At 48.8% G+C, this 24600-nt stretch overlaps 1 protein-coding gene across 2 annotated transcripts; it reads right to left on the reverse strand.

The window, feature by feature from the left end:
- Positions 1-247: 247 nt before the first annotated feature.
- Positions 248-4845, reverse strand: SMPD1 (sphingomyelin phosphodiesterase 1). Of its 2 annotated transcripts, none has more exons than XM_034995242.1 (6): positions 4389-4845; positions 2709-3481; positions 2003-2174; positions 1515-1591; positions 1173-1318; positions 248-1020 (listed from the first exon to the last, which is right to left on the reverse strand). In XM_034995242.1, the coding sequence occupies exons 1-6, from the start codon at positions 4686-4688 to the stop codon at positions 941-943; spliced, it is 1548 nt and encodes a 515-aa protein (XP_034851133.1). In that variant the 5' UTR covers positions 4689-4845; the 3' UTR covers positions 248-940. The 2 variants fall into 2 exon arrangements, with proteins under 2 accessions (XP_034851133.1, XP_034851132.1); XM_034995241.1 differs by having other exon boundaries at positions 248-1004; positions 4389-4843.
- Positions 4846-24600: the final 19755 nt, after the last annotated feature.

Here is a 24600-nt window from a genome sequence, read left to right on the forward strand (position 1 = left end):
TAAAAAATTTTATTAATTTATTTTAGAGAGAGAGAGAGTGAGAGAGGGCGTGCGCACAGGGGGAGGGGCAGAGGGAATTCCAAGCAGACTCTGATCTGAGAGCAGAGCCCCACTCGAGGCTCAGTCCCACGGCCCTGAGATCATGACCCCAGCTGAAACCAAGAGTCCAGAGGCTTAACCGACGGAGCCACTCAGGCGCCCTGCCCTCCCAGCTTTCAAAGAAGAAACTGGGACAGTCACAGGGGTCTGGAATCCAAGTCTTTTATCTTTATTTTAACAGCCTGGCAACCTGACAACAGCAGCAGTGCAGGGTTCCTGGCTGGCCAGCCCAGCTCCTGTCGGGTCCGCTGGGGCAGTGCCAACGTAGGCCTTTGCTCCACAGCCATGAAAGGCAGCAGTCCCAGGGCAGCTTAGATGCTGGGCACAGGCAGAGCAGCTGCCCCCTCCTGTATTTAGCCACACCAGCTCCATGAAAGAAGGTCCTGTTTCCCTGGTGTGCTCGGGGCCCGGATGCTCTTCTTACCACAGCTGTCATCTGGGGGGTTTGCTCCTCTCCTACAAATTCCACCTTCCCAACTCTGGGCCCTGGGGGTGCTAGCAGAAAGGTGGCCTTGGCTGCAGGCTCTGGACATCAGGGAGGCTTCCATCAGGCACCAGATGGCGACATAGAGCAGGGCTGTCAGAGCGAGCTGAGAGCTGGGCGCACAGAGTGGTCAGGCGGCAGGGCATGCCACAGGGCTCTGAGGGCGGGTGGCCCTTATGGTAGAGAAACCAGAAGGTCTGGAATAGTTGCGTGTCACCCCGCATGCGGTACACTAAGTCATGCCAGGCGGCAGGCAGCGCACTGGGCAGCCCGTAGGTTTCTCGAGCCCTGTAGAGACGCTGCCATTGTGGCGTGGCTCCTGGTTCATTAGCCTCTGTCAGGTTCAGGATGAAGGTCTCATGATCCAGGACCACATGAGAGCTCCCCGGGTAGTTGCCATCTATTTGGTAGACCCGGTAACCTGCAAGGAGGGCGGGCTGACTGGAGAGTCAAGGAGCCGAGGCCGCCCCAGGGAGGGGTCACATGTCCCACCTGCCCCTTGCCAGCCCTGGCTCCGAGTCTGTTTCTGCTTCCTGCATCCCACCAACATCCTCTATCCCAACAACTCCCTCCCTCCCCCCCCACTCACCGGGATTAAGGCCGATGTAGGTGGTGGCACTGGGTGCCAGGAAGGCCACAGATAGCGGCCGGCTCAGGGTCTCCTCGTCATAGAAGACCTCAAACTCATCCATGTGGGTGTGGCCAAAGAACTGACCAGCCAAGGTGTTCTCATACCTGGCCAGAAGACACTAATTATATTCAGAAGGTTCTAGGGAGGGGGAGGAGATTTGGGGAGATGGGATGCTTCTTTCTCCACACATTGAAGTAAGTGGCCTCTCTACCCCAGTGGGGCAGCAGGAATGATAAGATGCTCAAAGGAATTTCCAACCTTCAGACTCTTCCTCCACCCCTCTCCCCACCTCCCCCCTACCTGGCTACAATTCGGTAATAATTCCAGCTCCAGCTCTTCAGGCAGTGCCCTGGGGGAATGTGGCCAATTATATGTACCTGCAGGGAGAGTTAAGGAAGGTTATCAGGGAGAATGCCCCCTCTATTTGCTAGATGGGATGCTGTCTGATTCATGAATTGTTCAATAAAGCCAATTAGATCTTCAAAGTAATTAATTAATTAATTAATTATCAAAGCAAGCAGGGGTCCAGGCAGCCCTGGCCAGGAAGAGTCAGTATTCATCTACAATGGCCAGCGTTGCTGGCCAGAGAGGGGGAGTGAATGAAAGGGCTTCTAAGGGGCACCAGGAGCCAAACTCCTAGGGAACACTGTTGTTGGGAGCGTCCGAAAACCAAGCTTCTCTGCTCAGAGGTGCTCTGGCTCTAGATAGGAGTCTGGTCACAAAGGGTCTGCTTCTCCCCCAACCCCTGTCAGCACCTACTCCCCCATGTTCTCACTGCTTTCCCTCACCTTGTCTCCTCGATCCTCAGCAGCCTGAAGCTCCCCGACTAGCCACTGGAGCTGTCCAGCAGGATCTGTGGAGTTGATCAAGAGCCAGAAGTTCTCACGGGAACAAAAATTCATATTGAGAGAGATGAGACGGAGGCCAGGATGTGGGGAGAGGGCATAGAACCCCCCAATTCTGAAACAAAGTGAACACGAAGGGTCAACACTCATTCATAATCCAGGTCCTGTGCGCCCAGCCCTGTGCGAAGCATTCGCGAGGCACACAGGACATCCACCAAGGAGCTCACAGTCCAGCTGGAGACCAAAAAACAGACTGATTGTAGGGCCCATGTGACTGAGGTGAAGGGGCTCAGAGGCTAAGGGCTCTAGGAGTTCAGGGGAGAGAGAAAAGTAAGCTAGAGTGGGAAGGAAAGGCCCTTCACAAGGAATATGATCTGGGCCTAGGAAAGTTGGGATGTTAAAGTGGGGGTGCATTTTAGAGAGGACCAACATGAGCAAGGACACAGACCAGCATGGAGAGGGTATGCTGTCAGCCCTGTGAGGGAGGGTGTCTGGATATAAGGGTGGAGGTGGAAGTTGGGGTCAGATCAGGAGGGCCAGTGAGAAGAGCTGACTCATGCTAAAACAGTCATAGATAATGCCCAGGTACTCTGTTCCCTTCACTATCATCCACATTTTCCCTTCCTGGGTTTCCCTGGACCTCAACTACCTGAGGGTGTGAAGGGCTTCAGCAGGCAGCCAGGACTCCCATGCCTTGGCCATTGCCTCATAGAGCCAGCTGGACGAGTAATTGCCCTCTATGAAGGGGGGAGGGAAGCCATTGACAGGTGTGCTTTCGTGGTTGCCCACAGCAGGGTACACAGGCACTGGGCCCAAGAACTTCTTCACAAGGGCTGTGATGGTGGTCAGGGCCCGAAGCTGGTCCTGACGTGACTGGTGCCAGACGTTGTGGGCGGGGATGTCTCCTGTCCAGTACACCATATCAAAGGGGCCAGCAGGGCCCAGCCCGCTCAACAGGCTCTCCAGGGTCCGCAGGGGCAGGTCACACTTGCTGTACTCGCCCCAGTATCCAGCACCTGGGCGGGAGGCAGGTGGCAGGCCAGAATCCTGACGGCAACACAGTGGGTTCTCACAGTCAGGGTCTGTGCCCTCCAGGTAACCATGATCCCAGTGCAGGTCAGTGAGGAAGAGGATGCGACTGACAGGGGCGCCTGGGGCTGGGGGCTTGGGTGGTTGTGGGGAAGGCTTTGGTACGGCTGGCAAAGAGATGTTCCAAGATGAGAAGATGTCCCAGTGCCCACAGGTGGAGCCCAGGAGCAGACCACAGGCCTCAGATGGGCTCAGCACTGAGCGTGTCCACACTTCCACCATGTCATCTTCAAAGAGCTGGATGGTGGACTGGCACACAGTGGGTGGTGCTATCTTCAGCAGTTTGCAGAGCTTGGTGGCCATGGAGCCCACCCAGGCCACACCAGGCTCCTTCTGTAGTGGGAAGAACCAGTGATCAGAGGTCAGAGACAGCACAGGGACCAGGCCAAGCCCTGGCTACCACCCTTTGCACCTTCATCTCCGAACTGGGGCCAGGTTGGACTCAGTGCCACCACAGTGAAGAGACCTCAACGCACTCCCTGCCTCCCACAGATACTGCCCTGGACTCAGTGGCACCAGGCCAGTACTTCCTCTTCCCCTCAGCAGGCAGTTGCATTTCAGGCCTTTTGCTCGCCCGGCTGGCTTCCTCAGGCACTGTCTGCAGAGTGCCCTGAAACTGGGGCTGGGTAGTATGGCTGTCCATAGTTTGGGGCAGGTGCTGGAGAGCACTGCAAAGCTCACCTATCAACTGGCACTCATCATAATCCCATCAGGGTCAAGGCATCCCGGTCTAGTCCCACACCCTTGGATGTTTCTGAATTTAAGTCCCTTTTGAGTAACTGGTACAAGGCCTGGTGCTCTGGATTAGAGATGCCAAGTTTAAGGCACAGGGGATTCAATGTCAGATGTACAAGGAAAGGAGTCTCAGCCCTTCCCCTAGCCGCCAGCTGTGTGCCCTTAGGCAAGTGATTTCATCTCTCCCAGACTCCATTCATTTGTAAAATGAAGATAACAACTGTAATGAAACACCTCACAGGTTTGATTTAGCCTGTACAAAATGGCTAGCACAGTGCCGGGCGTACAAAGTGCACTCTTTCCTTACTTCACAAGGTCACAGTGGAGGTGGCGGCGGCGTGTAGTCATGGGTGTCCCTAAAGGACAGAAAACCCAGTGAAGCCTTGTAGATGCCAGCCTCCCCAACAGGTTTGCTCTTCAGGACCCCAGGCCCAGCCCCGTTCTTGCCCCTGCCCCCGCCAGCGCTCCCCTTGGCTGCTCCATCGCAGCCCCTTTAAGCGCTCACCTTCAGCCCCAAGTCGATGGCGGTGAACAAGCCTTTGCAGACTGGGCAGGTGAGATTCCACCACCCAAAGGCGTTGCGGAGCTGGGGCACTAAGCGACCGAACCTGGCAGGATGGCTTTGGGCGGGAAGAGGGTGGGCCCCAGCTGGGGCCCAGAGGACGAGGGAGTCGGGCAGGGCCAGCGCCACAGCCAGGCCTATCCACAGAAGCCTCAGTCTGGGGGAACCCCGGGACCGGTCCGATTCCGTCTCCCAGCTGGACCTGGGGTGGCCCTCGCCGGGAGATATTCCGTGGCGGGGCATTGCCCGCGTTCCTAGACAGGCTTCTTCGCCTGTCCGGGTCCCGCCGGTCTAGGCGCTAGCTCTCAAGGAGCCGGGCAGCGCCAGGAACAGCTGACTAGCCCGGCTGCAGCCGGCTGACTGCTCCGCGTCCAGCCGCAAGACAACTCCACCCCTTCCTCTTCCTCTGTTCCCCAGCAGCTGATGGCCGCGGCTGCCAGGAGTCCCGTCAGAGGCGGGGAGGTGGAGAGAACCGAGCGCGCCCGGGCCCCGCCCCCGCCCCGCCCCCGCCCCGCCTGCGCCTGCGCGGGCCGCTGGGAGGAGGAAAGGTCGCTGCGGTCTGAACGGCGGAAGGGTGCTGCAGCCTCCCACCCACCTGTTGTGAAGCCGGTCTGGTGCGGCAGGTGAAAGGCTCGCCGGGGCTCCTAGGCGCCTCCTCTCGCCAAACTGGGACTAAATTCCTAACTGCCAGGCCTACTTGGCTCTCCACCTGGCCGCCCACTCGGGAAGGGAGGCGGGGGGAGAGCACGACCAAGCAGGTCGCCGAGTGTGTTGCCTCTGGCCAGAGAGCGCCTCCCGTTCGTCTCCCATGTTCTGCCACTCGCACCAGCACCCTTGAGTTACCCTGACTGAGAATCTTTTTTTTTTTTAATGATTTTTTTTTAAAGATTTTATTTATTTATTTATTTGAGAGAGAGAGAGAAACAGCATGAGAGGGGATAGGGTCAGAGGGAGAAGCAGGCTCCCTGCTGAGCCGGGAGCCCGATGTGGGACTCGATCCCAGGACTCCGGGATCATGACCTGAGCCGAAGGCAGTCGCTTAACCAACTGAGCCACCCAGGCGCCCCTGACTGAGAATCTTTGAGTCACATTTGATGCAGACTTTTCCTGAGGAAGGGACCCTGACCTCGTGGGGACACCCACACATTCACTTTACAGATGAGGAAACTGGTGCAGAGATGGTGAACTAAGGAGGGGTACAGAGCGTGCAGCCAGGAGAGCCAGGAACATGGACTAGAACTTGGGTGTTCCATCCCCGTGTATCCACGATGGTGAAACCTAACATTTATTGAGCTCTATACATGTTCCCCGCATGGATCCAGACACTTTATAATCCTATCTTCAATTGGAACAATCCTAAGAAGTAAGTATGATACTATTATTACTTCCATTTTACAGATGCAGAAAATGAAGCATGGGGAAGTTAAGTGGCAGAACAGCAATTAAAACCTGTGAGCTCTTTAATTCCTAGCGTTCTTCTCCAAAAGGCCCAGAACTACCACGTCCTGTCAATTCTTTCCTTTGAGAATTTCTTTCAAGTGACTCTTCCTCATCATCTCAGAGTAACTGTGGTATAATAAGAAATATATTTGGTCTTTGTCTCCCGTTCCTGTTTGTTCCTGGCACAGAGCCCCTAAAATCTTTTAAATATCCTTGTTATTTATACAAGTCCTTTTCAATCACACCTAAATTTATGCTAATGAGGGGTGACTTCCTGTGGGCCCCCTAGATAGCCTCAGGATGGGGCTGGTGACTTAAAATGATTAGAGGGTGAGAAATTTCAGCTCTACCCTCAACCTGTAGGGAAGGGAGGAGGACTGGAGAATGAGCTCTCTATCTCTTTGAGAGTTTCCTGTTGGTGAACTTACTGAGTTGCTAGGACGGGGCACACCTGGAGAGCACATGGCAGCTCCATGACATCACTCCCCTTTATGCCTTGTCCTGTGCATTTTTTCCATTTGGCTATTCCTGACTTGTACCTTTTATAATAAACTGATAAATGTAGGTAAGGCGTTTTCTGAGTTCTGTGAGCTGTTCCAGCAAAATATCAAACCTGACGAGAGTGTCATGGAACCCCAGAATTTGTAACTGGTTGATCAGAAGCACTGGTGGCAACCTGGAGCTTGCAACTGGCATCTGAAGCTGGGCAATCTTTTGGGACTGAGTCCTTTAATGTGTGGGATCTGATGTTAACTCCAGGTAGTGTCAGAATTTAATTGAGTTGTTGTATAGCCAGTTGGTTTTGGAGAATTGGAGAATTGCGTGGTGTCACCAGAAGTGGTGTCAGGAGTAGGATTTGCTTAAAAAAAAAAAAGAAGTAGGATTTGCTAGCCAGGCCCTAGCTCATGGAAACATGTGGTTTGGGAAAAGAGGATGAAAGAGTGGAGGAGAGGATGAGGAACCTTTGATTCCGGGGTGGCCATGGCCATATAGTCACCCAAAGTATGGAACAGCAGCTGTGCTATAATCAATTACTAGAGGTAAAATTTACCAATGGAATTTAGAGGTAGATCCAGCTTCTGGGGAATTGATTAATTGGATGCTTAAGGCAATGGAAACTAATACGAAAAAAGCAAACTATATAATCTTTTGGTTATTGTTACCTGTAATACCTAAAATGAAAGGAAGGGAGAGTGCTGGGTGAGACCTTGATGCTAGACCAAGCTCAGATTCTGTTGGTCTGAGTTTTTGCCACTAGTCTCAGATCTACCCCCAAAGGGAAAAATTATGTGGGGAAAACAGAGTACCTTTAAGACTCTGGTCACAGGAAGATAGGCCACATGGGAAGAAGACAAAACCAAGAAACTACTGAAATCAGGAGGTATAATATGAGAGAGTTGTTTTATTTTGTAGATTAGTATCATCAACTTTCTGAAGAACCTTTCCTGAAATGGACTCTGAGTGTGACTAATTTAGGGGCAGTATCTTTGTTTTTATATGCTTCAGAATGGAAGAGCATGTTTGGGTTGTTACAGGACCCATAGCTTTCTGTGGAACAATCCAGATGGCTATACATGATCCAGATACACAGAGGATTATTCCTGAGGAAATGGCTATCCCGCTGGATTGGATAAAAGCCACTGTGAGGTCTGTTTACCCTGACAAGGGAGACTATAAACAATCCCTATAAATGCCAAGTGGAATGCCCTACATCAAGCAGGTGATCTGCTTCATATGCAAGCCATGTGGGACTGGCTTTATGATGACCCTGGCTTTATACTCACCCATTGAATATGCCTATTACCCAGGTCATGGTAAACACTGTGGTTAAGCAGGCCACTTCTGCATGGGCCCTCCATGTAACTTTTTGCCGCAAAATCAAGCAACAGTCTAAGAAGTCTTAATCAAATTTGTTGTCTAAGTTTCCCCATATGGGTCTTATAGATACTAATAAAAACATTAGATTAACTAGAGAATGGGGAGACACAAAGGGGACGGTCAAGGTCCATCTTGATGGACAGCAGGATGGATATCTTTAGATGGTTATTAAGGAGGGGACTTCAGATAGCCCATTTCTCCTTAACTGTTACTGCTCTCAGTCTCTGTCCTTCCTATGTAAGAGGACATTGATGACTCTTAGGGCCCGAATTCCATCTGTTCTCCAAGACCTTATCCCAGGAGGTCCTTTCCTTTGCTCACATCCCGTCTCCTTCACAACATCTTTCTTGCTCACTCCCTCCTTGCTCATTTGCCCAGTTCCCTTTCTAACAGTGTTTCATATAGTTGCTTTTGGTGGCACCATCGTTGCTACATATCACACACCCTTATCCTTCTGGGTAGGTGATCAGAAGCCCCTCTTCTCCTGACGTGGATGACATTGTTCTTCAGGAATTAGATTCTGAGACAGAGATGAACGTACAATAGATTTCTTAGGAAGTGCTCTTGGAATCTACAGTTGTGGAAGGAAGGGAAATGGAGCAGGATTGGGCAGAGGGACAAGTTGAGCTTTGATGCTGTCTCAGTAGAGATCTTCCTATGGAGCTCTGAAGCTGGCATGACCCTTCAGAATTGTACTGAAATGGCGAGAGGGGGCTTGCTTCATTGGGGAAACTAGGGGGTAGCATAGACCTGTAGGGAGCTGATAGCTGATGGCTGAAGGCTTTCTCTTGAGAGCACTCCTAACACCTGGGAGAATGAGTCCTTCGTTCCTGAAGGGAGACCAGTCAACAATGACACTGTCCATCACAGTCTGTCCACTTGGATCGTGTGCCACTTGGATCCATTTCTTCATATAAGGTCTAGGAGCAGCTCCTTCAACATTCTGGTGAGTTTCCCTTCATGATGGAAGCTTAGAAAATGAAAGCTAGTGAGAAGAATTACAGCTACTGTAGCTGGTATCAGGACAGCCTACATCTCCTTTGTGTAGCAGCTGCCCTGCCTCTTCTGTTCTTGTAACCAGGATCCACTCTATGGCCAAGATAGTGATGCCTCTTTTTGCCTGCTGGTTCCTTCACACAAGGAGCCCCAAGTTCCTGGGTGGCAGCTACACTCTGTCTCCTGTTGGACACATTTTCCCTTTGGGAATCAAGGTCTCTAAACCTGTGGAGCCTAGAGTTGTAGGGGCAGGAAGTGCAAATTCCCCAGGTAGATCGCAGGAGTAATGGTAAGAAGGCCATTCCTGCTTCCTTCCTTGTTTCTGGACTCATGAGTTCTATCTCTTGGGCACACAGCACTATATGAAGGTTGCTATTTTAAAGTGGACATTGCATGCTGGAAGATGGCACCCTGTCTTCTGTAGGTGTCACTTTCAAGTTTATGCTTTCGCTGTGCCTTCACCAGCCCATTCTATCACTGTATCAGGCTGGCGGTTTCTGGGTGATGTGATATGTAATGTGACCAGTGGGTCCCCTAGTCATGTGCTCACTTTACACCTCCTTTGCTAAAGACCGGGTCCTTGGTCTGATGTGATGGGATCCCATGCCTGTTGTTCAGACACTGTAAGCTCTTGGACCATGGTGATGGTTGAGTCTCAGTGGGCAGTAAAGGCAAAACCATGCATGAAATATGTATTTATTCCTGACAAAACAAAGTGCTTCACCTTTTGGAGCAGAAGGAATCCAGTGTCGTCAACTTGCCATTAAGAGGCTAGTTGGTCTCTTCAAGGTATGGTGCCATATTGGAGATTTGCCTTCTGTTTTTGCTGCTAGCAGGTTAGACATTTGACATGTGTCAGAAACCTATATCAGCTTTGGTAAGTGGGAGCCCACACTACTGGGCCTATGGTAATGAGTTTCTAATGATTATATGCTGCCCCCTAGCCTCTATTTTGGGTGGAAAGTCCTATCATTTCTATTGCTGTGAGCGAGCCCAGCTCAGCAGTGGTGTTTCCTACCATCAGCCTTGGCCTGTATAGGGGAGCCATTATGGACTTTCTTAGTGATGCTGGTGCCCCTCTTACTAAACATTCCTTATTTCTTTGGAAAATTGTGTATCCCACGGAACACAGTTATTTCATGATTTTTCCAACCTCATATAATATATCCATTCTTGACAGCCACTTTCTGAGCCTTTTTATCCTTCCTGTCAGTGATGGCGTTTCTGCTGCACTTGGGGCAGGCCATCACTTTTTCCATGCTTTTAATTGCTGATTAATTATTTTAAACTTTTCATTACTTTTTTCTAGAGCATCACTTGAGCTTAACTACACTCAATTCCCTTATTCTTGTAGTTACGATTTCCCTCGTGTTTCTCAAAAGCCTGATGGCCTGACCCAGCCAGTGTCAGGCATACCATCCCAGTTCACCGGGGACTCTCGAACTCCACCTAACCGGTGCTGGCATCCTGGTTGGCTGGGTGGCGAGGGATCCAGCTCCAAAATCCCATCTTGCCATCTGCTTTCTCGGAGCATCCTGGCACCAACTTCTACAGGTTGGGTGACCCAATAGCAGACCCTAAGATGGAGATGAACTTGCCTGAGGTTTATTAGGGAGCACTCTCAGGATCGCCACCTGTGAAGGAAAGGAAGCAAGTAGAATTGGGCAGAGGCAGAGGATGAACCTTGGTGCAGTCTCTACAGAGGCCTCAGCTGACCCTACAGTGAGTTCTGAAGCTGAGATGACCTTTCAGAAGTGTTCTAGGCTGAATCAAGTGGACTGGACCTTTGTTCCCTCCCAAACTGATCAGTCACAGGATGCCTCAGGAAGAGGGTATGACCTTGGGTGAGGTGGATTTCCTAGGTGGAGGCTCCTGGGTGGGCACATCATTGAGGGCCATATTCTAGCAGCACCCTTGGCAGCTCGGAGACTGTCTTTCATTCCTAAGGGGGAAACTGGGTGACCCATAGCAGTGTGCACTGCACTCTTGTTCCCAGGATCCTTAAGAAAGGGCATAGATACAATTCGGACATCCTCTGGCCTAAGAGTTATTATGAGCAGAGCTCTGTGGGGCTAGGAGTGAGAGTGGCAAAAGCAACTTTATTCTTTCTTATGTTCTCTGGATTTTAGAACCTCTGAAACCTATTTTGGAGGCTCCCAGGCTACTAGATGATGGGTAAAACTTGGGGAAGGGGAGAGGAGCCTAGTGTTTAAAGATCTAAGCTCACACAGCTCCTGCTTCCAAAGCAAATTGGGTGCCAGGCGTGGAGAGTGATCGGCAGAGGGATGATATGGGCTGCCTGGTTGGGACAGAGAACTTCCTAATTAATTTGGGCTAATTGGATCAGGCACCCACTTAGGGTATGCTCCATTGTGTCAAGAAACCTGTTCAAATTCTCTCCACAGGTAACCAGCCAACTCTCCGGCTGCCTGTGAAACTGCTAATTAAATCCATAATTTCCCACAGCAGCCTAGAACTGATAGAAAGAGGTCCCCCTCTTGTGGATTTTTTAGGGAGTACCAGAGACCTAGGAATCGATGAATTTAAGGGCATGGACCCTGAAGAAATGGAGTCTTCTGACGGAATTCCAACAGTATGTCCAAAACCCTCAGTGGCAGGGACAGTGGCTAAGGGGATGGGCTTCAGATTCAGTCTCCTGCGTTAGAATCCTGGCTCTGCCGCTCACTGGTTGTGTGACCTAGACAAAACACATCACTTTCTGAGCTTCGATTTCTTCCCAGATGACACAGAGATAATAATGGTACAAGGTTGTTGTGAGCATTTGGCGAGATCCAGGGTGCTCAGAGCATTATGTAGTGTGGAGGAAGTGTTGAGTATCTGATGCCCTCCTTTTAAACTGCATCTCCCATCTGTATTGACCATCACTGATTTAATGAGTTCCAGCTCCCAGGACTCCCGGCTCCCCACTCCCCATTCATAGGGTCCATTGCCAGGGGAGAAGAACTCACTGTGGTGAGGTGAAGGCCACAGGAAAGAATGTGGGAAACTTTGAAAAAAGCCTTTCCCTGACTCACCTCCCTTAATCACCCATGGAAGATGTGCGGAGCATTAACTTAACAGACGGTGACTTGGCTCCTTTTATTGCCAGGCAGTCATACATTTATTCGCTCAACACACACACACACACACACACACACACACACACTGATTTGTCTAAACAAAAGCCTCACAGAATTCAGCGTCCCTAGAAAAGCCCTATAGTCATCTACTGTTATTCATGCAGCCTCACTCTCCCCACCCGAAATTCCTTATGAAAGGATTCTTTCAGTAACAACAATTCCCTTCAGAGGGCAGAGAGAGAGATTTTGCATCTAAGAGAAATATGATTTAGAAATTTCCCTCTATTGTTATACTAGTAACCGAGCAATTCTAATCAGTCCAATAGGAGCTTCCATGAGGGATGTACGGGGAGTTGTGGGAGCAGAGGGGAGGCATGTCAGCTGGAGCTGAGGGCCTTCATGCAGGTTCCCCAGGAAGTGAGTTATGTCTATACTAGGCCTGAACAGTGCCCAGGTGGGGTGAGACTAATGCCCCCGCAGAGGGAACTGCATATACAGTCGTGTGGCAGGGAAGGGCTGGCAAGTTTGGGAACTGAGGAAGAAGACAGTATGACCACTCAAGCCCTGGGAGGGAGTTGGAGCATGTGCAAGGCTGAGGCTGGAGACTGGCACTAGCACCTGAGGAGGAGGATTACATCAGAGTTTAGTCTTAATCCCCAAAGGAATGGGTGCATTTGTTATTAATTTTGTTCATTTATCCATCCAGCCAGCCATTCACACTTAGAAGTCTATTCTGTGCCAGGTGTTGTGCTAAAGACCCTGAAACACAGAGATGACCGTGCACCAGCACTTCCCTCAGACAGCTCATGGACCTGTGGGAAGAAACAGACATGAAGCATAGACCTACAAGAAAGGGCTTTTGGTGACAGGTTTACTTGGTACTGTAGGGGTCAAAGGAAGAAGTGGTTGATTCCTGCTGACCTGAGAGTAAAGGTTGATGGGGACGAGAGAAAAATTTTTCCAGGAGGCCAGTCTTGAAATATGAGTTAGTATTTGCCTGAAGGACAAGACTGGGAAGGGGTTTCTCCTTCGTTTTCACTGCTTGATATGCACTAATGTTCTTTCAGAGCCTATACAACATGCTCCCGGCTTTCTCAGGGCCTTTGTACCTGCTGTTCCTTCTACCTAAAAATATCTTCCCTCTCCTTTCACTTAATTAGCTGCTACTCATTCTTTAGCTCAATTCTGATTTCCTTGGGGATGCGTTCCCTGATCTGTTTTTTCTTTTTCTTCCTCTTTCCCCTTCCCCTCTTTCTCCTCCTCCTTCTCCTTTCTGCCTCCTCATCTTCCTTTCCTCCTCCTCTCCCCCTCCTCCTCCTCCTTCTTCATCCTCCACCATAGTTCTAATTGCAGTTATAATTTTGTGTTTGTTTATGTGCTTATTTAATTAATGCCTGCCTTCCAGTAGACTGTAGACTTCGTGAAGGTGGGGACCGTGTCTGGTTTTGCTCCTATTGTGTCCCCAGTACTTACCACAATATCTGCCAGTGCCTCCTTAAGATTGGTTGCTTGAATAAATTAGAAGTGAGAGTAAGCAAAGGGCCAAAGGCATGAAGCACTATGCAAAAGGGGAAATTTCCAAAAGTTTAAGTGAAGGCTAGTTGTGAGAAGAGAAGCAGGGAGGTAGGCAGGGCCTAGGTCTTGAAGAGTTTGTTTGCAAATCTGGGCAACTGAGTCATTAAAGGATTTTATTAGAGTTTGTCCTGATAGGCTATGGAGCTTTAGTGAGGAGAGCCAGAGAGATCAGCTGGTAATGGGTGAGGTTAGAGATGAATTCTGAAAGGTGGGATTGAAGAAGGGTGGTGTTCAGCAGGGGAAATAGATAGAAGAGTTACAGGAAAAGCAACATCCATAGAACCACCTTGAAGGGCTCTTAATACCTGCCAAGGGGCCACCTCAGATCTGTAAGTAAACAGATGAACAGAGGGAACACTTGAATTAAAGACACCAAGGTTTCTTTCTGGTTTAGCTGATAGGAAATGGAGTATGCATGTTAAGAGTTAGACTGGCACAAGAAAAGGGATATAGCTTCCTCTGATGCTGACGGTAGGGGTAGGAGGAGGAGAGAAAGCAGGATTTCAAAGTCAGGTGATCTGTCAGGAATCGAGGTCATGCAGGCCCTGGTGACCTGCTTCTTTCCCCATCTGTCTGACTTCTTGTCTATCAAGTTTCAGTTTAGCGACTCCGTCACACACAGGGCGCCCTCCCTGTGCTCCACCTATAGCACACTCATCCAGCACCCAACACTAGACACTCACTCAGTGGTTTCTCCACTGAGGCGCCATGAGTGATGGGGCTCGGGCTGTGGGGCAAGACTCAGTGTCTCCATTTTACCCCCATTCCCTGGCATGGTGCCTGGGGCATGGTAAAGGCTCACTGTCACTGTTTATTTGTTCAAAGAGAAAGGAGTGGTTTTCTTATAAAATGTCATTCCCCCAAAGAAATCTTTTCAACTGTGTTTCTTGGAAGCTTAGGTTCCTTGAGGGGAAGTTTGAAATAAAACTTTAACCCTTGCTTCAAATCAACTTGTCCAAGTTGCCTTAACAAAGCCCTTGCTTTGCTTTATGTGAGTAATAACACCCACACTGTTCTGTTACATCAGTGTGAGAGCCACACCCCAATAAAGTGTTTTATTTATTTATTTTTTTAAAGATTTTATTTATTTATTTGACAGAGACAGACACAGCGAGAGAGGGAACACAAGCAGGGGGAGTGGGAGAGGGAGAAGCAGGCTTCCTGCGGAGCAGGGAGCCCGATGTGGGGCTCGATCCCAGGACCCTGGGATCACGACCTGAGCCGAAGGCAGACGCTTAACGACTGAGCCACCCAGGCACCCCTAAAGTGTTTCATTTTAAAAGGTGGTTTTCTTTCTTTCTTTTTTTTTTTTTTAAAGATTTTATTTATTTGTTTGACAGAGAGAGACACAGTGAGAGAGGGAACACAAGCAGGGGGAGTGGGAGAGGGAGAAGCAGGCTTCCTGTGGAGTAGTAGGGAGCCCGATGCAGGGCTCGATCCCAGGACCCTGGGATCATGACCTGAGCCGAACGCAGACGCTTAACGACTGAGCCACCCAGGTGCCCCAAATTCTATGACATTTAAAGCATAGGGGCAAGTGCTATGATTTTTCTAAGTGTGTGTATGTTTGTGTAAATGTTTGGGGGGCCTGGGGGTACGCTGCTAAGAAAACCACCAAGAGTGCTTGGGAATTTGGTATCTTTCTTGGGGAGAAAGGCTTGGGAAGTTGCAGAAACGTGTACCCAACACAATCCCAGTATAGCTACCAGAGCAAAGTATGGTGAGACAGTTCTTGGAAGAGCTTCATATGTGACATGGGCTCTGTTGCTTCCTTTCCACCTGTCTAAGTTTCAGGTGGAGGCTGGCTGGAGTAGCCCTCAGTGTTAGAGCGAGGAGAGAAGGCAGCAGTGGGGTAGTCCATGTGCTCAGAGTATGATGTGTCTAAGTCAAGTGAAGATCAAAGAAGAGAGCTGAACGTGAAGGAACCTTGTCCAAGGGGATCCTTGGTACTGGCAATAAGAGACTATGGAGTATACTTCAGTGGAAAGGAACTGAGGAGATGGGGACTCAGAAGATTAGCTGGAGGGTGCAGATCCCTTCCTGCCCACTCTTCCCCAGCCCCCAGGTCAGGGAACCGTACATCGTCCATATCCCTACAGGGCCTCTGAGATCCACACATGTCCCCAGGAGAGAGGCAAATGTAGACACCTCTATACCTCTATACTCTCCAGAGCTCAGTTCCAACAGGCCAGTGCCACACGTATAAACTCGCACCCAGACACCCCATGTGGACTCCGGAGGAGCCAGTTGCCGGAGGTGAAGGAGGGTGGATGGGAAATGAAAGTACTGTTCACATCTCCTTTTATTAGTACAAGTTCCCAAGCCACAGAGCTAGCCTGAGCTGGAAGTACAGGGCTGGTGAGGGACATTTTGAATTGGAAACGTTTCTGTTTTGATTTAGGCAGGACTGAATCATTTAATACACAGACGTGAGCTCCTGGAGAATGTGAGCTTAGTTGTAATGATCAACTTGAAACCGTTTTTCTGTCCATCTGTGGGATTAGCTCGACATCATGGGAGGGGTGGTGTGAGAAGGGGTTTCAGTGTAGCATGTGTGAACGCTGTGTTCAGAAGGAAAGCTGAGGAGTATTTGTGCTTCACTGAATTCAGTTCGCCAAATAAATCCATTACATCTGTATTTATAGGCTGTCGTGCAAAATACACAAAGGAGAAAACAGTACATTGTTTCTTTTGCTTAGCAAAGTATCTTTTTCATATCAACGGGCAGAGAGCTAACTTCTGGAGAGTTCCAGGGAGGCAGTGAATCACATGGGCTCCTCACTGGATTCTGAATGGAGGGTAAATGCCCAGAGGCATATGAGGATTGAGGGGCACCATCTGCTTCAACCTGGTACTGTACTGGAGAAGGATGCTTGGGCCTGAGGCCAGAGCGAGACCTTTCGGCTAGATTTAGACTCTGGCATGGGTCCTCATCCAGGATCATAGCCTGGCACCTGGCCCATCTACCTGGGAGAGGAGAGCAACACAGTTTCATTACTGTCTCTCAAATAATAATATCCAAACTTTTTATTTACAAATCCCTATGAATAAATGATTTTTGAGCACTCATCCTCAAATGAGGATGTCCCTCATTTACAAATTACATAATAAATTTACAGTCAGACTGTTTTTCTTTAGCAACTTATTAAAATATAAATTTGAGAATGAAATAAAAATAAATAACAGCTCTAATTATCTAATGTTTTATCCTTGCACCTGAGTGGATTGGGTTATGCACCGCCTGTGACGGGCATGCCCTGCTGTCCTAGAAGGAGAATCTAGGTCTGACTGGAGAACCGAAGTAGGGGAACCGTGTGCTCCATGTTGGCCTTCAGGTCCTACGAGAGAGCAGGAGCCAGGAGACTGGGCTGTGGTTTGGCAAATACTTTGCCTCATCTCAGCATCTGAATTACTCGTTCAGTGAGAGGAGAAAAGAGACCAGAAGTATTCTTCCAGTAGAGTTTCTCCTGGAGAATGGAGCAGAATCCTTCCCCTCCATGAAAACTTAAGGAAGTGATAAGCAGCTCCTCCTACTTTAAGACTTAAAATCAGAACAGTATTCCACTACCATAAGATATCTTGGAATATTTTTGTGTGCCTGTTTTTTTTCCCCTTTCTGCATGTTCCAGGTCTAGACTGGGGTGGGCACATCTGACCTGTTGCCTTTTTTTTTTTTGGGGGGGGGGGGGGGGGGGGGGGTGGGACAGTCTACGAGCCAAGAATGGTTTTTACATTTTTAAATGATTAAAAACCAATGGAAGAATGGTATATCAGGACATATGAAAATTACAGGAAATTCAAATTTCAGTATCCATAAAGTTTTATTGGAACACAGCCACCCTTATTTATCTGTTCTGTGTAGCTGCTGTTCCCCCAGAATGGTAGAGCTGAGTCATCGCCACAGAAACCCTCTGACCCTCAAACCCAAAGTGTTTGCCATCTGGCCTTTTACAGGAAATGTTTGCTGAGCCCTGCTCTAGACTGTGGGAATATCCGTATTATTTCAAGGAAAATTAGGATTGTTGTAGTAGTAAGAACGTTAAGAGTGGTGTGTTGGTAGCTGATATGTATGTTTGTTTTCAAATAAGTTTTTGAGAATGAAAAGGAAAGGGGAATCAAGACAGACTTTGTGTCAGTACGGCAATAGAGAACAGAACAAAGCAGATAATTTAATCCCCCCCTTCTTGCCCTGGAGAAACTAGAAAAGGACCTTTGGGACCTCTGGTAGCAAGGACTTGGTGGTAAGAGGTGGGCTGGGAGTCTGGAGGAGAAGGTCAGACCGGAGGAACTGTTATGCCAGGGTCACCATCAAGTGGCTGAGCAGTCTGCCCCACACCATCAGGAGGCTCTATACCCAGATGAAGTTCGGAGATTCAACTGCCATGGAATATAGGAGAAAGGCTATTGGAGGACATTGACAGTCTCAGCGTAGTCTACCTCTCGGGCATCTTCAACCTCTCCCATTCAACTTGAAAATCCAACTGACACTCCCTCTTTAAAAATGAAGCAAACATAAGCAAGACAAAACAAATGTAATCCCCTCTCCTGACCTAACCTGACCTCCAACTGTCCCAATTTCTCTGCTTTCTTAGGGAGCAGCATCTCGAAAGAGCTCTCCACATGTGCTGTCTCCACTTCCTCACCTGTTTGTCCTTCAAAACCCTCCCATCTCATCTTGACTCCACCAATCTACCAGAACAGCTGAGGCAATTATGACCTCTACATGAATAGATCTAGTGGACACTGTTCAGTCTTTCTCTTCTGGATCTGTACATATTTGATTACTCTATCTTCTCTGCTTCTCGGACACCTCAGTTTTGGCTGTTCTTTCCCACCTCCCCCAACCCTTCTGTTCCTTCTCAGTCCCTTGCAACGTTGACTTCCTGGGGATGCTGCAAACACAAGGTGACAAGGTGACATGTGCTCTTCACCCATTATCTGATATTATTGAGGGATTAAGAATCTTGGTTTTACAAGCTACCTGCTAACCCAGCCTAGCATCAGTGGAGAGTTCAAGATGCAAGGCAAGTCATCTGGGCTGATAAGCAAAATCACGGTTCTGCTCTTATCTTCAAATAGCATCAAAAACTCTAGATCCTATCTGTGACACTCAGTTCCCAGTATTGCCCTTTGCCCTTCTTGGCTTTATGCCCTTTCCCCTTAGAACACTCAACTCTGGCATGAACAACCTGTAATATACTTGCACTTTGCCCTTGGTGGGGGTGGGAGAGGGAGCTTCCTCTTAACCACGGCAGCTAATTTCAGCCTTTATCACCTAAAAGTATGTGAAGTCATTGTCTAACATAAGGACATATCCCATAACCGGGCCTCCTGCCTGCCTGGCTCAGAACCTTGTTATTTCCCTTATCTTTCTTGCCTTGCTTAAATCCAAGCCAAGAGGCAAGGCAAGTATATTATTTTCTGCAACAGTTTTCTTTTCTTTTTTTTTTTAGCGCTTTCCTCTTAAAAATATCTCTTATCTATTCCTCCCTTCTGACACTGTATGCAGTGTTACCAGTAGCCAATAATGGGCTTTCTTTTGCTTTTTATCTGCTGCAGAGCTCTAGCCAAAAGCAAGCCTCCTGCTTTAACTTTTATGTGCCAAAGTAGACACTTCAACTACTCAAAGATGCATGGAAATTACTGGGGCTGAGGTCTGTAGGTCCCACCTCACTGGAAAATTGGCTGCTTTCCAAGTCCTGGGCAGCTGTACAGTATGGGCAGGGCAGGTGACCTTCTAGAACTTGCCAAGCCTGTCGTATCCTTTATGTTGAAATCTTGTTTGTCCCTCTCACCATTTCTTTGGATTGAAAATATTCAAATTCTTATTTTCTTTTACTGCAGTCAGAATGTAATGCACACAGTCTGGAGGGAGTGGGGAGTAAAATCAGATTCTGGAGCTGGGCTTTAGTATCTCAGCAGCTAAGAAAGGGAGGAGGAAGCCAGGAAGTAGAGAATTTAATCAAATTATGACAACATGACCCTGAGACAGGTACTGTTGTCATCCCCAGTGTCCAAGAAACTGAGGCTTCGAGAGATTAAATGACTGATCAGTAGAATCAAGACTTGGGACTTGCTTCCAGGCCACGCTCTCAAAATTCCAATGCATGCCTCTCTCTGTCCACATTCCATTGTGAAAGTCTTGCCAGCTAGAGACAGGCCTATAAAATGTCAAGCTTTCCTCCAATTTAGGAAAAGCTATAGATACCAGGATGCCATGTAAATCTCTGAGCAAGTGTGCCGCAGGGACTGGACATCCTTGAAAAAGTGGGAAATGCGTGTGGCATTCCAGTGTCTATCAAGAACATAATGAGTAACGTTAACACAAGCAAACAAAAAGGGTCTATTTTCTGGTCCTTGGCTGGGTAAGAAGATAGCTGGCGTTGCAATAAATGACTAAGGAGGTGGTCTGCTTCCTTAGCTTATGAATGGAGCTTTGGTTTTCTGTCCTTGGCCAGACAGATCCGTAGCGCCGTAGTATGAAGGCATGCATGAAGAGTGTGGATGCGAAGTTGGTGATTTGAGGAAAATGAGAAAGTTGTGCTATGGACAGCACAAAAGCCAATTGATTAGGGAAACACAGTTAATACTGTGGGACAATATTGGATTTATAGGACTATTATTCTATTTCCATTCTTTTTTTTTTTTTTTTAAAGATTTTATTCATTTATTTGACAGAGAGAGACACAGCGAGAGAGGGAACACGAGCAGGGGGAGTGGGAGAGGGAGAAGCAGGCTTCCCGCGGAGCAGGGAGCCCGATGCGGGGCTTGATCCCAGGACCTTGGGATCATGACCTGAACCGAAGGCAGTTGCTTAACGACTGAGCCACCCAGGCGCCCCTCTATTTCCATTCTTATGTATCAGTCAGGATAAGTAACATGAGCTGCTTCAAGAAACAGTCCTAAAATATCAGCGACTTAACCCAATATGGATTTACCTGTGGCTCTTGTCACTGTCCAGTGTGGGTCTGCGGTGAAAGAGCAGTGAGGGGGACACAGGTGGACACAGAGGTTCTATCACCTTCAGCTCATGACTCCTGGAATTGCCTGGATGTTGAAATCCAGGCAGCAGGTGTGGGTGCGGTTGGCGGTGGGAAGAGAGAGAGACAGGTGATCCAGGCTTGGAAGCAGTTTCCATGAAGCCCTGGGCCTGCAGTAGTACCTGATGCTACTGCTCGGATTCCCTTGGGAGGAAGTGGGGCAAGGAGGAGGCCCGGGGATTCTGTGGGCCAAAGAAGGAGAGGAGAACAGGGATCTTGCACAGCACAGTAGCCTCTGTTGCAACGTGTAACCCTTCAGTGCCAGGGCTAATTAAACTTACCTTGACATTCCCTCCTTGCATTCTCTCACCTGCTCAGTGCTCTCTCTCACCTTCTTCACCCATACAAGCTCAGAGACTGTGTGGAGTTGTTGAATGACTTAGTGCTAGAGCTTAGATAAGAATTCAAGCATTCCAATTTTTAGTTTGGTGTTCTCTTACCACCTGTATTTACTTGACTCAGATTGAAGGTGACTCTTCAGGGGAGGGAGAGAGGGCTAAGGTGATCAAGAAAGGCTCCAGAGGAACCTAGTACCTGAACTGGGTCCTACAGTTTGTATAGGATTTGGATGGGCCAACCAGAGGGACAGCACATTCCAAGCAAGGTTGAAGACATAGATTTGGGCTCAGGCAATAAGCACATTCATTTATTTCAGTTTATATCCTTTTATTGATTAGAAGAACTTTATTAAAAATTTTTAAAAACGTGACACATTTGCATGGTTCAAAATTCAAAAGGTACAAAGGAACATAAAATGAAAACAAATCTGTGTCACATCCCTATCTCCTGTCCGCATCAGCTCCCCTTCCCAGACGCAAACATTATTACCAGTTTCTTTGGTGTCTTTCTAGAGATCTTCTGTGCATATAAAAATAAATACTCGGATTGCCTGTCTCCTAACAATTTCACCTAGCAAAGCATTATATTTGCTAATAGGATCAGATAAAAAATGATATTTCAGAGTTGTTTTAGTTTGTGCTTTTTCTTTTCATAAGTAAAGGTGATCATTTCATATTTAGGGCCATCCATATATTCTTTTATTGGAACTCTTTCCTTTGCCCATTTTTTCTGTTGGATTATTATTCTGTTGGTAGTATTATGATTGATTTCTAGGAGTTTTTTCATATTAGGGAAATTAGGCATTTGTCCCTAATACGAGTATCAGTTTTTTTCCAGTTTGTCTTTTCTTTCATGGTAGTTTTTTTTCAATGCAGAATCTCAATTTTCCGTTGTTAAAATTTTGATCTTTTCTTTTATGGGTTATGAGTTTTGGAACATACCTGGAAAGATCTTCCATCCTCCAAGATCCCCTTTTACAAAAATCCTGTGCTTGCTTCTTCTGAAGGGAGGAAATAGGGACCATGGCCACATGAGTCCGGACCCAGACCCACCAGCAGCACTGCCGGCCCCAGCCAGTCCCAGGCATCACAGGACACAGAAAACTTTGATCCAAGTGATGGGGTCAGAGCAGGGGCCTTGCTTACAGGAGTCTAAAGGCCTTGCTGGAATGCAGAGATTCACTTCTGACCAAGGGGGAAAACATAAGATAAGGGGAATCTAGCTGTCTATAAAGTGATAAGGAAGATCTGCTGGCTATTCTGGGAACTTTTTTGGGTCAGCTTGACCCAGAACCAGGCGTCCCTGCTTCTCCTGAGAGCCCAGTGATCTTGTCCACACCCACAGCCTCACACACTTCTTATGTGTTGATGAGTTCCAGGTTTATTTCTCCAGTCCCCACCTCTGAGCGCAGGTATCTCTAACTTAACTATCTCTAAAATGGAATTTGGAATCTTTCTTCCTGAATCTGATGCTGCTCCAGTCTTCCCAGCTAGGGATTAGGTGCCTCAATCTACGTAATTATTTGTACTAGAGACTTGAAGTCATCTTTGGCATTCAGCTCTCTTATCTCTAAATTTTATTCATCACCAAGTCACATCTATTTCTCCTCCGAAATCTATCCTAAATCCTGCTGCTGTTGATCACCTCTGCAGCTACTGTCTTAGCCAAAGCCGTGTCATCTGTTGTGTAGATGGCTTTAGTTAATCCTAACCGGTTTCCCCACACCCACCCTTGCCCTCAACCTCATAGTCTACTTTCCATAGCCGACTCTGTCCAAGTCTGTCTTCTCCCTCCCTCCTTGCCTGCTTTTCATGTTGTGCCCTGCCAGATGGGTATGGAGTTCTCTCAACAGCCTGGCCCTCTGGGCATTGTATGCATCAGTTCCTTTTTCAAATACCTTCCCATCCTTTGACCCTCTGGCAGATTCCTATTCATCCTCTGCATCTCAGCCCGAATGCCCCTTCTCTGCTGCTGTACGCTGCATGCAAGCCCCCAAGCCCCCGTTTAGGTGATTCCCAACACATGTAAAGGCTCATTTAGTGCTTGTTTGAAGGAATAGATGAACTTGAGTGGGATAAAGACCAGGGAGGGAAGGGCCTGAGTCATGCTGGGGTCTGGAAGAAAGGGAGAATGGAAGAGTCAGCACCAGGGCCTGGGGTGGGTGTCGGGCCTGGTGGGATGTTGGGTCTGAGGAGCATTCAGCCTTTGTATGGCAAGACCATGATGTGACGGAGGCCTTGTCTGTGGTGGATCTGTGTGTGTGTGTGTGTGTGTGTGAGGTGACACGTACGTGTGTGGCCTGGTGTTGGGGGGCCAGCAGAAGTGAGCTCCAGGTGGTAATGGGTAGGCTGCCGTGCTATGGAATCTAGTCTTCTCAGGCCAGAGTTCCTGGGATGGGATTAATTCCCCCTGCAGAGCCCAATTTCCTCATGAGACCAGGGCACAGCTGTGGCCCCATCTGAAGCAGGGGCCAGGAGCAACGGCAAAAAAAGATGGAAAGTCCTGGGGACCAGAAGCCTCTGTTTTGGATACTGGAGAGAAGGTGGAAGATAGATGGGGGAACCAGATGGGACTTGCCTGGCTTTTGGGGAGGCAAGAGCTCCCCAAAATGCCACTCCATATGCCCACTGGGCTCTGAGTAAGGGTCTCTAGTTACTGGGGTGCAGAGGGTCCTGAATGAGGCGCTCCAGGTCACTGAGGGGTCCTGGTTTCTAGGAGTCATAAGCTATAGGTCCTGGTCATTGAGTGGCCTGAATGTAAGGCCAGGTCATTCGGCCTAAATGAGAGGCCCTGGTCACTTGTTGGACCTGAGTGAGGGGTTCTGGTCACTGAAGCCCAAGTGAAAGTTTCTGGTCATGATGGGACCTGAGTGAAAGGTCCTGGTTACTGGGGACTGGAATTAGGGGCTGAGTGAAGGGCTCGATCCCTGGGACCTGGGGGCCATGGCCAGTAAGGGACATGAGCAGGGTCCTCTGATCACTGCAGTCTTAGTGAGGGCCTTGGTAGCTGGGTTCTTGACGGGGAGGCCACTCCATTAATCCTGAGCTGAGGTGCCTGGGGAGGGCTTCCCTGTGCCCTCAGTCTGCCCAGAACACTGCAAGTTCTGGGTCTGACCAGCATGGCTCACAACAGCCAGCAGATGGCACTGTGGCCCCATGCAGCCTGGACTCTCAGAGGGGCAGCTGGTGAGCAGTCCTTGGGGGTGAAGCTCAGCTGAGACAGGCTCAGTGGACCCTCCACCAGCTTTGGGAGCTGCAAGGCCTGGAGGGTAGGGGGGGCATTAGGTGGACTCCAACCAAACTCCCTGGGGTGATGGCCCCAGGCCTCTCCCCTGGCAGCGGAGAATTCTGTGCTGTGGGTTAGGAGTCCTGTGTCTGTTCCATACCCCAGGAACCAGGACAGGCTTGCTCAGTAGTTCTGGAGCACAGAACAAGAACCCGAAATCTGGCCTAATACACCAGATGCACTTTCATCTCTGGGTTGGTTCAGCTGTCCCAGTCCACAGATCCAAGACAAACTGGGATCCACCCTGAACATTAGAGCTCTTGTTTCACAGAACATCCGGTGCCCTGTGAAACCCAGAGAGAATTGGAGTCTGTTCCTTGCCATAGCCAGAACTTGTCACAGCCCAGCACTCATCGATACCACACATCCCAGGGCCCGGTCACTTTCCAGAACCATGTCACATGTCAGGGCTTTGTTGTACCTCAGATACAGTCACAGAGCAGGGCTTGTCATCCTTTGAATAAAGGAATATCCTAGGACCCTGTCAGCAATCCAGAGCCTGTGCTGTCAGTACTTCCCAGG

Source organism: Mirounga leonina, unplaced genomic scaffold, assembly GCF_011800145.1.
Source record: "Mirounga leonina isolate KUSES-001 unplaced genomic scaffold, KU_Mleo_1.0 Mir_92, whole genome shotgun sequence".
In the NCBI taxonomy this organism is placed as follows: Eukaryota; Metazoa; Chordata; class Mammalia; order Carnivora; family Phocidae; genus Mirounga; species Mirounga leonina.

What these genes read in the sequence shown, in the direction of transcription:
- SMPD1 (XM_034995241.1), bottom strand. Translation starts at nt 4,688, where the DNA reads ATGCCCCGCCACGGAATATCTCCCGGCGAGGGCCACCCCAGGTCCAGC. An exon ending in TATTACCGAATTGTAGCCAG is followed by an intron (nt 1,319 to 1,514) that starts GTAGGGGGGAGG and finishes TCTTCTGGCCAG; the next exon opens with GTATGAGAACACCTTGGCTG. An exon ending in CTACATCGGCCTTAATCCCG is followed by an intron (nt 1,005 to 1,172) that starts GTGAGTGGGGGG and finishes CCCTCCTTGCAG; the next exon opens with GTTACCGGGTCTACCAAATA.